Source organism: Silurus aristotelis (assembly GCF_946808225.1).
Source record: "Silurus aristotelis genome assembly, chromosome: 26".
Lineage (NCBI taxonomy): Eukaryota > Metazoa > Chordata > Actinopteri > Siluriformes > Siluridae > Silurus > Silurus aristotelis.
The window spans coordinates 836,392-855,060 of record NC_139599.1 but is presented as its reverse complement, the minus strand read 5'-3'; the positions used below and the strand labels follow the sequence as shown (position 1 = coordinate 855,060).

Genomic DNA, 18,669 nt, shown 5'->3' with positions numbered 1-18,669 from the left:
TATATACAGTTGCACTTTGTGTATTGAATTACTAAATCAACTTTTTAATTATATTCTAATTTATTGAGAGGCACCTGTACTTCCAAACATAAATATAAATACTGTGCATCAAACTTTACCACTTATAATAGAAATATGATGTTTCAATGTGAAAATTACCTGCAGGGGCCGCATATGATGGATCTTAATTATGCTACTGTAAATAGTACAAATATCCTAAAGTAATTTCTTCATCTGATGTGATGCGCAATACAGCTCTTTGCACTACTATACACTCTCACACTTTACTGTATGTACATTACTGATCTGGCATATATTCTGTACATTGTGGTCTTATTTAATCTGTATAATCTTGTCTATAAAATAAATGTATAGTGTTGTTATTTATGTCTGTACTTTTAAGAGTCACCAACGGCTGGAACCAAAATTCCCTTTCAGCTACGACTCTTATGATCAGGAATTTTAATCAATCATTATTATTATTATTATTATTATTATTATTATTATTATTATTATTATTATTATTATTATCATTATTATTATTATTATTATTATTATTATTATTATTATTTACTACAACAGTGCATATAAAATATAATATATGAGGCCGTTGTACATTTTAAAAACACAAGTAAGCATTTCTTAGATTTTTTTTTCTTTTTGTTTTAACGTGAGCAGTAAAATATGTATTATATCAATGTGTGAATTAAAACTGTAATCAAACTTGATAATAATTTGATGTTAAGATAAAAAGTGGCAGAAATCATTAATTCTGGGTTACTTTTTTGTTAATTTTGGGTGGTAGAAAAGATCATTCTAAAAATCATCAGAACAAGAAACACACTACACAAAGGAAATTTAACAAACTCTGGATTCTGATTTGGGTTCAATTTTCTATATCAGCACCATGGACAGGTTCATATATACACTACGGGTTCTATAGTAGCAGCTCATTCACTGTTTCTGTGTTTTAATGGGAATAAAACAGAAAAATAATCAACTACAAATATATGTACATGTAAAGTTATTTGGTTTGTAACTTTTTGTCCAGGTTTGCTCTCACCGGCTGCCCTTTTACCTCCTCACTGCTTATCAGCTCTAACCATTTTACAGCTTCTTACATTCCTGTAATAAATAATCTATTAGTGTAAAACCCTCCTCGAGACATAACAGCAGAGCTGCTTAAACAACAAAACACAGCGTGCCTGGAGGCTAACTAATCACTTGCGTGGTCATTTACGACTATTAATAACTGATGAAAGTGAACACATGGCATACGTGCTACTTACAGAGTCATTATCACCCGTGTTTATGGACTTCCGGTTCATTATTGCCTCCGAGAGTCTTTTATTTAAATGACATGCATCACTGGGGGTCAAGTATTTCTACACAGAAAACTGTGAAGTAAAATGCTAAGACATGCCAGTATGTAGCAATGATAGGTTCTTAGCTAGCAAAAGAAAGTTCTGCACTAACATTGGATATATTGCTTTGATTGCTCACGGGCCATTTTAATGTGTCTCCAGTCCTCTCATGAGAAGCCCAATGTACGTTCTTGTTTTTTGAGTTTGTTGTTGAGAGCATTTTGTTTCTTTTTTTGAGTTGTGGACTGATTTTTTCCCTGCCATTTTCTAAACAAGACTCAGTTGAAGTGTACACACACACACACACACACACACACACACACACACACACACACACACACACACACACACTTTTGGGATGGTTTTGGCCAGGTGACGAGAGGTGCCTAGTTTCCTCCAGACATAATGACAAGACTCACTATGGCAGCGGAACTAAAATGGAGATCCAGAAGGTAACACAGATGTGAGGATCTCTGGGATAAGAGACAACCCACCACACCACCATTAACAAACCTGAGTGAACTTTAATATAATGATCAACCTGAAAAACTGCTCACCTGCATGGACTCATGGGTTTATCAGTGTGATGAGTAAAGAGGTCACGAACATTTTCTACTAGGGTCTGAGTGTGAGCTCCTTCATGTGCTCGGCAGTTCAATCTTTAATCTTTCGTCAGCGGTTTTCAGATCACCGGCTTTGTCTCATTCAGCAAATATTACTTCCTGTCATCTCTCACTGACCGGATCCTGATTCCAGATGGAGATGATGGAGATGACCAACAGCCATCTTTAAAATTATTACACCTTATCAGGAAACAGTTCTACTGCACTGATGTTGCTTGTATTGAAGCAGTGCTGCTGTGAGAGGATGAGATGAAGGCAGGAGGGACGATGTTCACAGGTCTTTTGATACCCATATTATAAGCATGAAGTCATTGAGGCTGCACTGCTTTCGAAAATATAGACCTGTTGCTTATTTCTGGCACACAATAAAAAAAAAAAAGGATTGTTAAAGTCATCTTTGTATAAAGACCAGGTGATCTGGTTTCCTTATTGCAGCCTAACAGAGTAATAATTAATGTTTAATGGAGTATGAAGTAAACCCTGGCGACTGTCAGGTTGTCACATCAGCGAAATCTCGCTCACCCTGTGGACATCTAATCTGATATCTGATTAGGATTATTGCACAGAGATAAGAACTGTATATCGGTTCTGTGTGCAGTAAAACACACAGGTGCACACACACACACACACACACACACACACACACACACACACACACACACACGCATACACACAGTTGGACATGAAATTCTGGCATTTATATGCTGCTATGGATACGATATCAGAATAAGCACATTAATAAAAACCTGCACTACAGTTGCAGCTGCTCTTATAGAGAGTTAATGATACATCTCTGACCATAACAAAGTTACACACAGAACACAGAGTTACACACAGTACACAGAGTAACACACAGAACACAGAGCTACACACAGAACACAGAGTTACACACAGAACACAGAGTTACACACAGAACACAGAGTTACACACAGTACACAGAGTAATCTAGGACAAAAGTGCAGCAGGGTCTTTTACCAGGATGTTGCAATTAATGTTTACGCTTGAAAGCGCTTCTGAATTCTGGATCCTGATTGGTCAGAGATGTGTTCAGAGCTACACACACAACACAGAGTTACACACACAACACAGAGTTACACACAGAACACAGAGTTACACACAGAACACAGAGCTACACACAGAACACAGAGCTACATACAGAACACAGAGTTACACACAGAACACAGAGCTACACACACAACACAGAGCTACACACAGAACACAGTGCAAAAACAGACAACACAAGACAGTGTAAAATAGATACACAAAACACACAAGAGCGCCACCAGTAAACCTGCTGTATAAAGTCTTATGTACAAGGTGCTAAAATGAACTGCATACAAGAGTGTATTTGTAAACAGAAACACAATTTAGTGCAAAAACAGCAGTAGCAGCATTCAAGAGGTGCAGAACAGCATGTAAACACTATAAAAAGATGAAATATAAATATAATAAGGTGGTAGAACGGATTGAGATGAGTAATGAGTGTGTGTTGAGTTCAGGTTGTACAGTTCAGTAACATACAGTTGAGTGTGTGTGTGTGTGTGTGTGTGTGTGTGTGTGTGTGTGTGTGTGTGTGTGTGTGTGTGTGTGTGTACAGTTTAGATCTGTGTCGTGAGGAATTTGATGGCTTGAGAGAAAAAACTGTTTAGTCTGTATGTGAGGCCCGAATGCTTCAGAACTTCTTTCCTTATAAGGTTTGAACACACACACCTGCGTGACTATATCACACTCAGTATCCGAATTCACAACCTTGCACATGAGTCCAGGGATTAGAACACAAACACACGTACAACCACACAGTCCTGGGATTTGAACCCACAACAGTCCTGGAAATCTTTTTTTTTTATAATAAGTATTTATAATGTATATTTCTTTTTAATGAATGATAACAGGGTGTGTGTTTTACTTTACAGCACAGTGATACACACCCAGAACAGAACACAGAAGGTTAATGACCCAAGAGGGGCAACTTGGCAATACTGGGGTTCGAACTTCTAATCAGTTTTAATAAGCCTTAACCACAGAGCTACTATATAATTACATTTGCAGCAATAACAATAAAAATAATAATTATTATTATTATAGTATAGTTTATTTTTATATTTTTAACCCTATAGTTATACTTTATACCTTTATACTTTATATATTTGATGTTCGACAGTCATAAAAAAAATTCACTTCATGTCATACTCTGTATAAATGTGTATGTTACAAATAAAATTTGATTTAATTCCATAATAATAATTTATTTTTATAATTAATTTATTATTATTTGCAGTGTGGTATCTGATCTGCTCCAAACATTATTTCCATTCTGTGTGATTCTGAATATTTTAATATTTTATATATATATATATATATATATATATATATATATATATATATATATATATATATATATATATATATATATATATATGTGTGTGTGTGTGTGTGTGTGTGAGTGAGTGTGCATATGTGTGTGAATGTGAGTGTGAAGAAGAAGATTTCGTCAAGCCTCCCAGAAATCACACTTTCCTACTAAATGTAACAGAATCTGTCAAAAACTACATGTGAACATTTTAAAACACGTGAGCTGAGACAGGAGGGGCCTGAAAGATGGACTGTGGTCAAATCCAGGTGGCACACACACACACACACACACACACACACACACACACACACACACACACACACACACACAGCCACACCTTCAGACGCTGCTCACACACTGCACTCTGAGCCCTCAGGTAAGAGAACACACACACTTACATCTTGACTGCTTCAAATCTACTTTTTATTTTATTTTAATACAAATCTGATTTAAATTAATGCATTAGCAAACGCAATCACACACACACACACACACACACACACACACACACACACACACACACACACACACACACACACACACACACACTTCCCTGATTTACCTTCTAATGATTTTGAATGATGTAAACGAATGAAAAAGAAGTGGGAAATGGTCATCAGTGTTTATATTGTATATAGTTTATGTATTATATTAAATAAATCAGCTCAGACTCGTGTAAACTGTGAGCTGTGAGATGATCTATGAGCTTTAATTATACAATATTGGTTCAATTTTTCTGAAGTTGATCTGGAGATAAACTTCAACACAATTCCAGGTAAATTGGAGATACCAAACATGAAGATTTTTTTATAAATTATTCCCAAGTAAACGCAAACAATTAATTATTGTAGTATGACATTTATTACATGTATTATGATATTATTAGGATTAGATTAGATTTAAAAGGTTCATTCATTTTATTGAACCCATTCTAATCTTTAATACGTTCACTATCCATAAATCAGTTTTATTATACATGTGAAGTCAATTTCCTCGTAAGTGAGTCCTGAGTGAGAGACGAGGAAGGAAACCACGGTTCCCTCTGACATCAGACATGATATACACGTGATTTACGAGTCGGTTATCTTTTAATGGGATGTAAAAATACAGTAAATGATTTTGTGTGTTCATTCAGATGGAGCTGTCTCAGATTTTAGTTTTTGCTGCCTGTGGAGTATTTCAGCTGAATCATCACGTTGTTAAGCAGTGTTTAGGATCTAAAGTCTACAGAAATATTACTTCCAGTGAAGTGAGATTTAGCAGAGGTTGTGAAGAACACGCTTTTTCTCATCACAGAAAGCCAGTGTTGAGTTTCTCATTATGAGTGACAGACGCGCTTATCAAAGTCAGAATGTGCACTTCAATTATGACATTTAATTATATGACATCATGTTATAATTTAATATATATATAAAATTTGAACAGCCAATAGAATTCAAGATACTGTCAAAATGACATCATGTTCCAGTCAACATAATAAACAACTGAAATTCAACTGAACGTGTGAGGTATTTTATGGTCTTCTTTTAACATTTAAAATATAAATTAGATTTTTATATATATAATACATTTAATGGTGTTGAATAATTTTCTATAGCTGCAGCTGTGACCATAGAGCAAGTTTCTGTGAAAAATGTTGAAACTCTGAGTGTTTATGTTTTTTTATACTCAAACTTAAGAACTTAACAAAATATAAACATTTCCTTTGACCAAACAAATCAATAAATGTCCAGATGTTCCACTTTATTTTCATTGAAAAATCCTCCTTTAGCATGAAGAACAGCTTCACACTCTTTAAGCATCCAAAAACGTTCAGCTGAAACACTTTGCTCTGCCTCTTGGAAATTTTTCTCTTGTAAAATGTTCTTCACTAGTTGAAGATTCCTTTCTTGTGATCCAATTCATCCCAGAGCAGTTCCATGATAGATATCACTCCAGACTCCAGTCCAGACGGAACTGCATGGTGTTGACGTATGGAATGGGAGCCATGTTGGTTTAAGATTCCCTTCACATTCTGGAACCTTCCCTGCTCCAAAACAACCCCAAACTATTAAACTTTCACCTCCATGTGTGAGTGTGGGGGTGAGGGAGTCCGATCACGTCTTCTCTCCTGTTCTCCATATTACACAAGTTCTTCTGGCAGAGACACAAATGTTCCATTTGGACTCCACAGAACCTTCTTCCACTCGTTTCCTGTCCAATCCCTGTGTGTTTTGCATTTTAGCGAATTTGTTGCATTGAAACAAAAGGAACATGCATGAGCCTCAAAAACCGACATAAACCAGTTGTTTACACACTTTTCCAGACACGTCAAATCTGCACGTTCTGCCATGTTATTGTTTCTACATCGACAGCATGTTCACAGAGAAGCGTGCAGCTTGTTTCTCTTACTGACATTAAGATGATGTTTATACTGAAGCCGCTGTGATGTAGGTGAGAACAGGAACTAATAGACTCACAGATGCTCCACAACATTAACGTGACTATTTAATGTTACACATTTTAATGCAATTCTTTAATAAGTAACGCAGTGTATTGACTTCACACATGCTGCTATAGGAAACTAATCAGCATCTCTCAGCTCCACTCGCCGCTGATCAAATCCAAATAAACTATTTATTGACTGTATTTATTCTTCATCCCAGGATGCCTTTCTCAAAGCTGCTGTCTTTCCTGAAGAGCCTGTCGCGGGTAAAGCCGTTGGAGCCAGATGACGAGAGCTCAGATTTCCGCCGCTGTTTGACCACTCTGGACCTGGTGGCACTGGGCGTGGGCAGCACGCTGGGCGCCGGGGTCTACGTGCTCTCGGGAGAGGTGGCGCGCACCGTATCAGGCCCCAGCATCATCATCTCCTTCCTCATTGCCGCCATTGCGTCGGTGTTTGCCGGGTTGTGCTACGCCGAGTTCGGTGCCCGTGTGCCCAAAACAGGTTCTGCGTATCTGTACAGCTACGTGACTGTGGGAGAAGTGTGGGCCTTCATTACAGGATGGACCTGCTGCTGTCCTACGTCATAGGCAAGAAAACACAACAAATAAACCGTCGATAACCGATTAATCAACCGATAAAACAAATCTATACAAAACATGGTGTGAAAAATGGTACTGAACTTTATTATAGAAATATAAAAATACATTACTGAATCATGAAAATGTGCGAAACGAAATATATATATGAATGCATTCATATATAAATAGAATTATCAATTATTAATACATTGGAAAACCCTCCTATAAAACCTCTGCAAATCTGACCTGGAAAAATAAAGCTAGGAATAAAATACAGCACAGACAACATGAGATCCTAGAAAATAGGATCTTTAGGAAACTAGAAATATGTAGGAATATTCACTGGGAACATGGGATTGTGGAAATATGAGCTTACAGATTTTGGAAACATGATTATGGGAACATAAAATTACAAGGCACAGTGACTACAGCCAAAAAATCACCAAAATTTAAGGAAAGGTTAAAAAATGTAGAAAACAACAACCCAGCCAAGAAAGATCAGTGAGGACATTGAATGGGAAATTATATCGTGGAATAGTGGGAATATACTGTAGATACATGAAACCGTCCCCTCATCTTCTCATAAAATATTCCTCCAGTTACAGTTCTTTGTGGAGTTAAAGTAGTGGGAAACCTCCATGTGTTCTTCTGCACATCGGCTCCTTAATGAAGAGAGACCCCCATCTCCCAACTCTCAGCTACACTTCTCCTCGCAGTCTCAGTCTTATCTCAGTCTACCTGCTACTGATTGGGCACAACAAAACAAACCCATGAGAACATTGTACACTGAGAACACCAGAGTCCTGGAAGTGCAATAATCTGGTTTCTAGCTAAAAACATCAATAATGTCATTGTAAATATCTGCGTAGATGCTGAACAGTGTTTGGGTTAAGGGTTAGTTCTTCTCATTTATAAGACATACTGTGATTTCTGCAGGTACGTCCAGCGTGGCCCGAGCCTGGAGCGGAACATTCGACGATCTCATCGGGAACGTCATCGATTCTTATTTGAGGGAACATGTAGCGATGGACGTACCTGGACTCGCTTCTTACCCAGACTTCTTTGCAGCTGCACTTATCTTGCTTCTGGCAGGTCAGATTCTCCAGTCAAGTCCAAAAGTTTGTGTCATTTTAGAACTAAAGAAAAACACAATTTTTTTTTGTTATCAAGAAAGATTATTATTTTTAAATGCAAAGAAAGAAAGACAGAAAAACCTAAATATACATTTGTTTCATACTGGAACAGTTTTGGGTTTTCAAGTTCAAGGGAAAGTTTGTGTATAAACTTTGTGAGAACACAAAGTTTGGAGAAGAACTACATATGCTGGAAAAGTACAAAATAAAATAAAAATAAATTAAATTAAATTAATTTTAATCTCCCATAATATACAGTATATTTTCACTTGAATATGTAATTTAAATTTTTATAAATAATACATTTTCCTTTTTTCATATTTATAAAATAATAATAATTTGCTGTGTTAGGAGAATTTGTGACGTTCTGAATTGTTCATATTTTTGAATCTTTTCTCAGGAATTCTCGCTTTCGGAGTAAAAGAGTCCGCGATGGTTAACAAGATCTTCACCGGTGTAAATGTTCTGGTGCTGCTGTTCGTCATCATCGCTGGATTTATTAAAGGCAACATTAATAACTGGAATCAAACCGAGGAGGACATCATCAACACCACGACGTCCATGTAGGTCTTTTTATCGACGCTTTTTCACAATATAATGAAGATTCTGCAACATGTTCAGTCCAGTGCGAACGCATCACTGAGACATTGTGTCCTTCATGTTCTCAAATGTTCTTACGTCCACATAGAAACCTGTGATCATTTTTATTGCAGATAAATTCAGAAATCCAACACATTACTGATGCAATTTTTCTCTTTCGTTGTTTTTCTTGCAGCAACCCGAACACTACAGATTTTTTTAAATATGGAACTGGAGGATTTTTCCCTTTCGGATTCGAGGGAACGTTGGCCGGAGCTGCGACCTGCTTCTACGCCTTTGTAGGATTCGATTGTATCGCCACTACAGGTGCTTTATCTCATTAAACATGGAATTACCCTTTCAGTCAGGAGTAAATTGAGAGGAAATCTGGGATAAAGAAAACAACCGTGCAAAAGGATGTTCTGACCATATTTCCTACAATGCAAAAGATTTTAATATAAATCAAGTGATTTATTTATATTTATTTCTACAGAATTCAATTATGAAATGAACAGATTCTTTACTTTCCAACGTGAAATACAGAGAAACCCATAGATTTAGAAATATATTTATTTTTATTTTCCACTTGTGCTCGAAGTCTACAGCATCGCCCCTCAACCAATCACTCACTCCAGACGTATGTTTTTATTCTGTTGAAGGCGAGGAGGTCCGTAACCCTCAGAAGTCGATCCCCGTGGGTATTGTGGTGTCACTCCTGATTTGTTTTTTGGCTTACTTTGGCGTCTCGGCCGCTCTCACGCTCATGATGCCGTATTACCTGCTGAGCATCCAGAGCCCGCTTCCTACGGCCTTCACATACGTGGGCTGGGAACCAGCGAAGTACGCCGTGGCCGTGGGGTCTCTGTGTGCGCTCTCTACCAGGTACAGAAGGAAAACATCTCATTCATCAGTTTCTACATTCAATAGCAGTAAAAATACACGACGCCATTTATCGTAATATTCATAGAAACTGAGGAGCAAAGGTCCTTTCCAGGTGTGTGTGTGTGTGTGTGTGTGTGTGTGTATATGTGTGTGTGTGTGAACATGAACATAACCTCTCTGTAATATAAATATGATTTTAAACGGGTCGTTTTGACTCCAAACACCATTTAAACCACATTATCATCTTCTCAAACAACAAAAAACAACTCACTTGTGCAGAAAGATGAGCTCTGATGGGTTCGGTGATGAGGTCGGACGCCATAAAGTCTTGGATGATGCCAAATCTCGTAAAAAATAAATACCAGGCAGAAGTGAAGGAACATGAATAAATGAAAGACCAGGAGTTAAACATTTACTCGTCTGAAAGGTTAATGTTGGTTTTGCTGGAATGAATTTTCCTCAGATCTGAAACGATGTCATTTTTTTATGTTTAGAAATAAAAAAACGGGGGGAATAAATTGTACATGTCCGTACTACTAGATTGGTATCTTTATTCTTCTTCTTCTTCTTCTTTCGGCTGCTCCCATTAGGGGTCGCCACAGCGGATCATCCGTCTCCATACCACCCTGTCCTCTATATCTGCCTCTTTTACACCAACTGCCTGCATGTCTTCCCTCACCACATCCATGAACCTCCTCCTTGGCCTTCCTCTTTTCCTCCTACCTGGTGGCTCCATCTTCAGCATTTTTCTACCAATATAATTCATGTCCCTCCTCTGCACATGTCCAAACCATCTCAATCTCGCCTCCCTCACCTTGTCACCAAAACATCCTACATGTGCTGTCCCTCTAATAAACTCATTTCTAATCTTGTCCATCGTCGTCACTCCCAACGAAAACCTCAACATCTTCAGCTCTGCTACCTCCAGCTCCACCTCCTGTTTTTTACTCAATGCCACTGTCTCTAATCCATACAACATCTCAGGTCTCACCACAGTCCTATAAACTTTCCCTTTCATTCTTGCAGATACTCTTCTATCACAAATCACTCCTGTCACTCTTCTCCACCCACTCCACCCTGCCTGCACTCTTTTCTTTACTTCCCTAACACACTCTCCATTACTTTGCACTGTTGACCCCAGGTACCTGAACTCCTCCACCTTCTCCACCTCTTCTCCCTGCAACCGCATCACTCCACTGCCCTCCCTCTCATTCACACACATGTACTCTGTCTTACTCCTACTGACTTTCATTCCCCTTCTCTCCAGCGCATATCTCCACCTCTCCAGGCTCTTCTCAACCTGCTCTCTACTCTCACCACAAATCACAATATCATCTGCAAACATCATAGTCCAGGGAGACTCCTGTCTGACCTCGTCCGTCAACCTGTCCATCACCACTGCAAACAGGAAAGGGCTCAGGGCCGATCCTTGATGCAGTCCAACCTTCACCCTGAACCAGTCTGTCGTACCTACTGCACACTTTACTGCCGTCACACTGTCCTCATACATGTCCTGCACCACCCTCACATACTTCTCTGACACACCTGACTTCCTCATACAATACCACAACTCCTCTCTCGGCACCCTGTCGTACGCTTTCTCTAAATCCACAAATACACAATGCAGCTCCTTCTGTCCTTCTCTATACTTCTCCATCAACATCCTCAAAGCAAATAAGGCATCTGTGGTGCTCTTCCTCGGCATGAACTCATACTGTTGCTCACAGATGGTCACCTCTTCTCTTAGCCTGGCTTCCACTACTCTTTCCCATAACTTCATGGTGTGACTGATCAACTTAATTCCCCTGTAGTTACTGCAGGTCTGCACATCTCCCTTATGCTTAAAGATCGGTACCAGCACACTCCTTCTCCATTCCTCAGGCATCCTCTCCCCTTCCAGAATCCTGTTAAACAATCTGGTTAAAAACTCCACTGCCATCTCTCCTAAACATCTCCATGCTTCTACCGGTATGTCATCTGGTCCAACCGACTTTCCATTCTTCATCCTCTTAATCGCTGCTCTCACTTCCTCCTTACTAATCCTATCTACATCCTGCTTCACCAACTCCACATCCTCCAACCTTCTCTCTCTCTGATTTTCCTCATTCATCAGCTGCTCAAAATACTCCCTCCATCTTCTTAACACACTCTCCTCACTAGTCAACACATTTCCCTCTCCATCCTTTATTGCTCTAACTTGCAGTACATCCTTCCCAGCTCGGTCCCTCTGCCTGACCAATCGGTATAAATCCTTTTCCCCTTCCTTAGTGTCCAACCTCTTATACAGCTCCTCATATGCCTTTTCCTTGGCTTTCGCCACATCCCTTTTAACCTGCTGCCGCATCTCCTTGTACTCCTGCCTACTCTTCTCATCACTCTGTCGATCCCACTTCTGTTTTGCCAACCTCTTTCCCCTAATGCTCTCCTGCACTTCCTCATTCCACCACCACGTCTCCTTGTCTTGCTTTCTATTTCCAGATGTCACACCAAGTACTTTTCTAGCTGCCTCCCTCATCACTCCTGCAGTAGTTGCCCAATCATCCGGCACCTCTTCACCACCACCAAGCCCCTGTCTGACCTCTTCCCTGAACCTCACACTACACTCTTCCTCCTTCAGTTTCCACCATCTTATTCTTCTTTCAAACCTTACTTTCCTCCTCTTCTTCTTCGCCTCCAAAACCATCCTACAGACCACCATCCGATGCTGTCTAGCTACACTGTCCCCTGCCAACACCTTACAGTCTCCAATCTCCTTCAGGTTGCATCTCCTACACAGAAGATAATCCACCTGTGTGCACCTTCCTCCACTCTTATACGTCACCCTATGATCCTCCTTCTTCTTAAAATACGTGTTCACCACTGCCATTTCCATCCTTTTAGCAAAATCTACCACCATCTGCCCTTCCACATTCCTCTCCTTAAAACCATACCTACCCATCACCTCCTCATCACCTCTGTTCCCTTCACCTACATGCCCATTAAAGTCTGCCCCAATCACCAATCGTTCTTTCCTAGGTACACCATCTACCACTTCATCTAATTCACTCCAGAATCTTTCTTTCTCCTCCATCTCACAGCCAACTTGTGGAGCATAGGCACTGATGACATTTATCATCATCCCTTCAACTTCCACCTTCACGATCATCACCCTATCAGAAACTCTCTTCACCTCAACTACACTCTTACTGTATGCTTCTTTCAGAATCACCCCTACACCATTTCTCTTCCCATCCACACCATGGTAAAACAGTTTAAACCCACCTCCAATGTTCCTGGCCTTACTCCCTTTCCACTTGGTCTCCTGAACACACAACACATCTACCTTTCTCCTCTCCATCATATCAGCTATCTCTCTCCCTTTACCCGTCATAGTACCAACATTTAAAGTACCAACCCGAACCTCTACTCTCCTACACTGCTCCTTTTCCTGCCGTCTCTGTAGACGCCTTCCTCCTCTCCTTCTCCTCCTTCGGCCAACAGTAGCCCAATTTCCACCGGTACCCTGTCGGCTAACGATACCTGTGGCGGTCGTTGTTAACCCGGGCCTCGACCGATCCGGTATGAAATTCTCATTTGTGATCCGCATATTTGATTTGGCACATGTTTTACGCTGGATGCCCTTCCTAACGCAACCCTCCCCATTTACCCGGGCTTGGGACCGGCACTAAGAGTACACTGGCTTGTGCCCCCCCTAATGGCTGGGTTAGATTGGTATCTTTATTATTATATCTTTAAAATGTATTTCACCTGGAAATGTGGATATAATATCTTTACCAAAAAACTGAATTGTAAATAAGAGACAGGTGCACCTACAGGGTTGAAAAGGTACTAAAGGCACTAAAGGTACAATTTGTCTAGACAGTTTGGGCAAATTAAGAGGAAAAAACAGGAACAGACAAGCTGGCAAACTAGAGATAACACACACAAACATGTAGAACCAATTAACTACCATAGAAACAAGCACAGGAAGTTCTCTCACGTTTAAGGAAAATGGGTCAGAATTAGACCAATAATCAATAACAACACATTTTAATAACAATAACAGCATATTTTATGTACAGTATCATCCACATGTCAGAATGTTATAAAATCACAAATATTTACTTATATAATAATCACTTCTTAAATTTACTGAAACTCTGTAAAAAAGCCTACATTTGGAAACGAATTGAATACTAGAGATCATTTCTATTCGGTTACACAAGACTTCGGTTCTGTATTTTTGTAATCTGGCAGCTTGTTGGGTGCGATGTTCCCGATGCCACGTGTCCTGTTCGCCATGGCCCGAGACGGACTTCTCTTCAAACCCCTGAGTCGGATGAGCTCCAGACAGAGTCCCGTCATCGCCACTCTCGTGTCAGGATTCGTGGCAGGTAACAGAGCTGAGAAACACACCTGTCTTTTTTTTAAGGGATGCAGCCTATTTTAGAAAGAAGTGTCTGCTGTTTGGCGGTTTTATATTATTTGTAAATTAAAAAGTGTGTGTCGTTTTTCAGCCATCATGGCACTCGTGTTCGACCTGAAAGCTCTGGTGGACATGATGTCCATCGGGACACTGTTTGCCTACACTCTGGTGGCCATCTGCATCCTCATCCTCAGGTACCACTGATATTTACTTCACTCTTTCCTCCTTCTCATTTTCCCATAACAGTCCATCTATCTGTCTATTGAGAAACTCAGATGGTTCGACTTATGATTTTTTGATATTATGATGATGATTTGACTGTTACGAAACGCTTAAACTGGAGACTCCTTCCATAACTCTACGGTCATTTCTTCTCACAGTAAACAAATTACCTCCCGCATTTCCACTGAACCTCAAACCAATTATTAAAATCCCAGTATTTACCATTAAAGTTCCACCACACGCAGAACTTCTCCATGGAGCTCAGTGAGGTCATTAGGAAATGTGTACAATCGCTGTCTCACTCTGGATAGATCTGGAACTGGATGTTACGATGTTGACTGGTGTTTATAACTAAACTACCTGTGTGTTCACTGCTCTGAACTCACACCTGAACATCCAGCCAATCACCCAGTCTGACCCTGTAAAAATATACCTTATCAGCACTTTCTGAATAATAAAGATATCAGAAATCTCTCACCATTAAAGCGTAAGTGTGTAATTGTGCGACTGTGTGTTCACACAGATACAAAGGGGATTCGGACGAGCTGAGCGAAAAGGAGAGGTGGAGCTTAATCCGACCACCATCTTCACCTACAGTCACCAGCTCGAAAGTCGTCTCCTGCCTGACCATAGCCATCAGTGAGTCATTAAAACATTCATCTGAATGAATTACACAGGAGCAGAATGTGTTTGTATACAAACCTGTGAACGAGCTGCAGCTCTGGAAAACTTATCAATTAAATCTGCAATTATTGATCCAAGAATTTAACATCTACAGCTTCAGTATCAAGTCTCTTAGTGACACTGTGTGTGTGTGTGTGTGTGTGTGTGTGTGTGTGTGTGTGTGTGTGTGTGTGTGTGTGTGTGACAGTCATGTTGATCGTGGCCTTGAGTGTGACTCTGACCAAGGGGCTGGAGTCAGGCCTGGTGGAGACGTGGTGGATGATTCTGATCATCTGTGTACTCGTGCTGTTTTTATTGACCGCCATCTTCATCATCTGGAGACAACCTCAGAACAGCACCAAGGCCGCCTTCATGGTGAGACCTCGTGGTGGGATTAAAACCTTTATCACACTTCACTTATGCTTCCTATAGCGGCTAAAAGCTTAGAAATGCTTTCCGGTTACAGGTTCCTCTCGTGCCAGTGCTTCCCATTGTTAGTACTTTTGTCAACATTTATCTGATGGTTCAGCTTGGAGGAGAGACTTGGATCCGTTACGCCGTGTGGATGGCAGTAGGTGAGGATAAAATCATCAAATGCTGGTGTTGTCCATCATTAACCTTCATTAAATTCTCATAACCTTCACACAAATCTTCATAACCTTCATAAACTTATCATAACCTTCACAAAAATCCTCATAACCTTCACACAAATCCTCATAACCTTCATTAAATTCTCATAAACTTCACAAAACAATCCTCTGAGCCTTTACAAAAATATTTAACACCTGTATATAATTCTCAAAACCTTTACATAAATCCTCAGAGCCTTCACAAAAAAATCCTCATAACCTTCACAAAAATCCTCATAACCTTCATAAACTTATCATAATCTTCACATAAATCCTCATAACCTTCATTAAATTCTCATAAACTTCACAAAACAATCCTCTGAGCCTTCACAAAAATGTTTAACACCTGTATATAATTCTCAAAACCTTTACATAAATCCTCAGAGCCTTCACAAAAAAATCCTCATAACCTTCATAAAATTCTCTCAACCTTCATAAAATTCTCATAACCTTTACAAAAATTATCAGAACTTCCATAAAATCCCCATACCCTTCATAAAAATCCATATAACCTCCACAAAATCCTCAAATTCCTCATAAAATTCTCAGAGCCTTCACAATAATCTGCACAACCGTCGGAAGATCTTCATAACCTTCACAAAGAATCTTTGTAATAAAATGAAAATCTTCATAATCTCCATAAAATCTTCAGAACCTTCATAATATCATCATAGCCTTCACAGAAATCCTCATAACATTCATAATATCCAAAGTGTTCATACAGAACCAGTTTTATTGTAAGATAATACGTTGTGAGGACTGGGAGAGGAACGTGGGGGGATTCTAGTATGTAATGATTTCTGTGGAACATGGTGGAAAGGGGCTGAGAAGACTGTGCATGCATCACTGTTTAGGGTTGTTTCTCTCTTGAATTACTATTTATTTACGCATCGTTTAAACTGGAATGTAACGGCACTACTTTATCTGCGTGTGTGATTCGAAGCAGCAGAATCTAGATGAACGAGTCGTATATAAAATGCATGATGAAAATGAATCGTTATTTTGATCCTTTCAGTCAGTTTTGTTTCGCAAACACCAGTAACAGCTTGAACTCCTCAATGCTGGGAGGTGACCATGGTATAAGGTGATAATCCACAGTGAGGTGTGAGATCTTACACCATTATAACCCACTCCGCTTCACTTCTGGATGTTCTTCACCTCCACATCATGACCTCACACCTCCACCTGGATCATCATCTCACTAACACCTGTCATTTATTCAAACCAAAATGATCACATGACATGTATCTTTGATTAGTAGGTCATTGTTTGTTCTCAACAAACTGTAACGGGACATTTCTGCTGTTCAGGGATGCTGATTTATTTCTGCTACGGCGTTTGGCACAGTGTCCAGAAGACACGAGACGAATCAGCTCGGAGCTTTGAGCCGCAAACCGTCTCCGGCCAAATGGAGAAATCGAAGAAAGAGGATGTTTGTCTACAACAAACCAAGTTATAAAGTTCTCCCCGAATCGCAACACGTTCTTGACCCGTGCCTGATGAATATTGATTATGGTATCTTCTGATGACGAGTGTGTGTGGGTGCTGATCAGGATGTGATGTGCGGATTTGTACAAAGAAAAAGAAAAAAGAGAAAGACTTTTACAAGACAGACGTAAAAAATTAAGCAAACAGTTTGACCGTCTGAAAAAGCCCTTATACATTTTATATAACTATATATTTTTGTAATATATGCTGTGTTTTCTGTGCTATATTCTGATCATTCATTATGAATAACTGTGGCTGCATTGGATTATATACAGTGTCTGTGAAAAGTGTGGAAACTCAGTGTTTTATGGTTTTATGTACACGTTCCTTATGTTTCTATGCAACAAACTCAGTAATGAAGATTTAATTTTTTGACCAAACAAATCTATAAATGTTCAGATGTTCCACTTTATTTTTATTGAAAAATCCTCCCTAAGAATGAAGAACAGCTTCACATGCTCTCAGCACCACAACACCATTGTGTTTCTTGTGTTCTTCACTAGTTGGAGATTTCTTTCTTTCTTTCCTGTGATGCAGTTGATCTCAGAGCAGTTCAGTAGGATTGAGGTGTGGTGTCTGGGCAGGTGGTTCTATGATAGATTTCACTCCAGACGTCTGTCTGCTCTCTAAATAACACGTACAGAACTCAGACGTGCGCTTCGGCTCGTCATCTTGTTGTACGGTGAAGTCGGTTCCGATGAGTCCAGACGGAACTGCACGGTGATGAAGTGTGGAATAGGAGACGTGTTGGGACTCCACAGAACGTTTTTCCACTCATTCACTCTCCAATTCCTGTGTGTTTTGAACTTTTATGTAACGTGTGTTTGAAGACTATAAATGACTATAAATGAGTTTCCACACTTTTCACAGACACTGAATATATTATAAAGATGTGTAAATATTATTCTTTTTTTCTACGGGAGACTAAAAGCAGAAAAAAAAGAACATGTATATGTTTATTTACTGTCTTTATTTGTTTATTTTCTTTTAAGGAAAGCAACATTAAACATTATTCCTGGGATTCAATTGTTCAAGGTCTTCAAGGCATTATAATACTTCATATATAACAGATGAATTTTGAATACAAGTTATAACATATTTATATATAATATACATAAAATAATAATAGTTATTAAAGAAAGAAAGAAAAAAAAGAAAGAAAGAAAGAAAGAAAGAAAGAAAGAAAGAAAGAAAGAAAGAAAGAAAGACAGTGTCATAAAAAAAATGATTGATAGAAATAAATATTGGCAGAGAGAGAGAGAGAGAGAGCGAGAGAGAGAGAGAGAGAGAGAGAGAAAGAGAGAGAGAGAGAGAGAGAGAGA

At 39.3% G+C, this 18,669-nt stretch overlaps 1 protein-coding gene across 1 annotated transcript; it reads left to right on the top strand.

The window, feature by feature from the left end:
- The first annotated feature begins 4,616 nt into the window (after positions 1-4,616).
- On the top strand, positions 4,617-18,368 carry LOC310720589 (cationic amino acid transporter 2). Its single transcript, XM_083531317.1, is given in 13 exon segments — positions 4,617-4,716; positions 6,986-7,329; positions 7,332-7,355; positions 8,283-8,438; positions 8,880-9,042; positions 9,255-9,385; positions 9,718-9,940; positions 14,177-14,313; positions 14,437-14,539; positions 15,091-15,206; positions 15,439-15,605; positions 15,697-15,805; positions 17,170-18,368. Coding segments are annotated over 12 exon segments (1,821 nt in total). The 5' UTR covers positions 4,617-4,716; position 6,986; the 3' UTR covers positions 17,319-18,368.
- The last annotated feature ends 301 nt before the right edge of the window (positions 18,369-18,669 follow it).